Genomic DNA, 2,500 nt, shown 5'->3' with positions numbered 1-2,500 from the left:
TTGCAATATTTTGATGATGGTAATTGGGGTGAAACGCTGTTAACGTCGTCTCTCTCGCCGTTCGTATGGAGAGAGTCAAACAGTGGAATTACAACAAACAGCCAAGTGGGCTCCAAATTAAACCCTGAACTATTTCAAACACATGGGGATTATCATTGTGTCCCGCCTGTTGGGCGAGCCTTCAGGGCCCGGACTGGCCTCACCAGTCACCTCCGGACCCACAGCCACTGATCTTCCACTGACCTGATTTTTTGAAGCCATGGTCATCTTCGAATCCCAAAGGACGAACACCATGTACCCATAGTACTTCTTTTGTCTGTGGGCTGCAAACTCCCACGTTCACTCGTATGAACATGATTGGGGTTTTACGTGTATGGCCGTTTTTGTATTTTGTATTTGTATTTCTTTTTATCACAACAGATTTCTCTGTGTGAAATTCGGGCTGCTCTCCCCAGGGAGAACGCGTCGCTACACTACAGCGCCACCCTTTTTTTTGTATTTTTTTCCTGCGTGCAGTTTTATTTGTTTTTCCTATCGCAGTGGATTTTTCTGCAGAATTTTGCCAGGAACAACCCTTTTGTTGCCGTGGGTTCTTTTATGTGCGCTATGTGCATGCTGCACACGGGACCTCGGTTTATCGTCTCATCCGAACCAGTGACTAGCGTCCAGACCACCACTCAAGGTCTAGTGGAGGGGGAGGAAATATCGGCGGCTGAGCCGTGATTCGAACCAGCGCGCTCAGATTCTCTCGCTTCCTAGGCGGACGCGTTACCTCTTGGCCATCACTCCACATCATGTAGGTAGCCTTACTCCGTTTTCGGGGGTGCTGGGTATATTCTTGTTTCCATATCCCACTAAACGCTGACATGGATTACGAGATCTTCCAACGTGCGTATTTGATCTTCTGCTTGCATGTATACACACGAAGGGGGTTCAGGCACTAAGCAGGTCCGCACATATGTTGACCTGGGAGATTGGAAAAATCTCCACCCTTTACCCACCAGGTGTGGTTATTGAGATTCGAATCCGGGACCCTCAGATTGAAAGTCCAGCGCCCTCAGATTGAAAGTCCAGCGCTTTAACCCTTTCACCGCCAAGCTCGCATTTATGCACAGGCGTGGTAGAGGACCCATGTCACTGAAAGGTGACCATTCATTGGTCTGTTATCCATGAACCTACTGCACTTAATATTCGGTGGTAGGATAGGCCATATTTTCTATACATCACAGGGGGGAATCTCCTGCTATTCACAGCCAGTCTTTTCTGTGTATATACCACAAGGGAATTTTGTACTCAAAATTTACTGGCGGTGAAAGGGTTAACTCTCTCCATACGAACGGCGAAAGAGACCACGTTAACAGCGTTTCACCCCAATTACCACCATCAAAATATTGCAAGCGGAACGCTCTTATACTGAAGAGGTGAATGTTGACAAAGAATTCACCACAGTTCTGACGACGGAAGCTAAAGGCTGGGTCATTCAGACACCCACTGGACATCCGAGGGGTCTGTGTAGAGGAGAAGAGAGGACTGGCCGTACTGAGTGAGTTAACCACTCGGCTAATACACCCGTCACCGACAGTACAAAAAAAAAAACACACACACACACACACACACAAAAAAAAACAAAAAAACTCACCGTCCAGAACTCGGCTTCACGTTTCCGATACCTCACTGCACACTCCTTCTTCTTCCTCGCCGGTGGAAGGTCAAAGCGACTGGCCTTGAACTTTTGAAGGTCGGAGGGGTGAAGGTGACTGAAGGTGATGAGTTCCACGTCGGTGTCAATGTCCTCCCTGGAACGGCGCGATACATGTTGTTGCTGCTGTTGCTTCTGACTCGTGTTAAACACACATACACAGTACTGGACAGCTGCTAATATCTTCATCTTCAGATGATTTGACAAACAATGCAAATGTTTCTGATGATCATGTATGTTCTACATTTTTTTTTTTAACATATATTTACAAGCCTTCTGTGTGTACTTTCAATTCTTCTATGTGCATGTTATTTGCAAGCCTTCTGTGTATACATACAAATCTTCGATGTGTACATAGAAGTACAATACATTATCATTATCTACAATTTTTCTTTGTATACTTACAAGTCTTCTATGTGTACTTCCATATCTTCAATGTGCATTTACAAGTCTTCCAAGTGTATTCACGTCTTCTATGTATAGTCACTAGTCTCCATGTTTAATTACAAGTCTTCTATGTGTAATTACAAGTCCTATGTGTATTCACATCTTCTATGTGCACTCACAAGTCTTCTTTGTATAATCACTATTCTTCTTTGTGTACTTACTAGTCTTCTGTGTGTACGCATGAGTCGTCTGTGTGTACGCATGAGTCTTCTATGTGTACGTACAAGTCTTCTATGTGTACTTACAAGTCTTCAATGTGTACTTACAAGTCTTCTGTGTGTACTCACAAGTCTTCTGTGTGTACTCACAAGTCTTCTGTGTGTAAAAATCTTCTAAGTGTACATACAAGTCTTC

At 44.4% G+C, this 2,500-nt stretch overlaps 1 protein-coding gene across 1 annotated transcript in view; it reads right to left on the bottom strand.

Annotated features, from left to right (window-relative positions):
• LOC143288799 (uncharacterized) overlaps window positions 1-2,500 on the bottom strand; it is a 79,380-nt gene that overhangs the window by 37,157 nt on the left and 39,723 nt on the right. Inside the window, exon 13 of the mRNA XM_076597436.1 lies at window positions 1,640-1,796. Coding sequence (XP_076453551.1) covers window positions 1,640-1,796 — 157 coding nt within the window. The remainder of the gene's footprint in view (window positions 1-1,639; window positions 1,797-2,500) is intronic.

Source organism: Babylonia areolata, chromosome 13 (genome assembly GCF_041734735.1).
Source record: "Babylonia areolata isolate BAREFJ2019XMU chromosome 13, ASM4173473v1, whole genome shotgun sequence".
Taxonomy (NCBI): Eukaryota; Metazoa; Mollusca; class Gastropoda; order Neogastropoda; family Buccinidae; genus Babylonia; species Babylonia areolata.
Note: the sequence above shows the minus strand (reverse complement) of the source record. Positions and strands in the feature narration are given on the sequence as shown.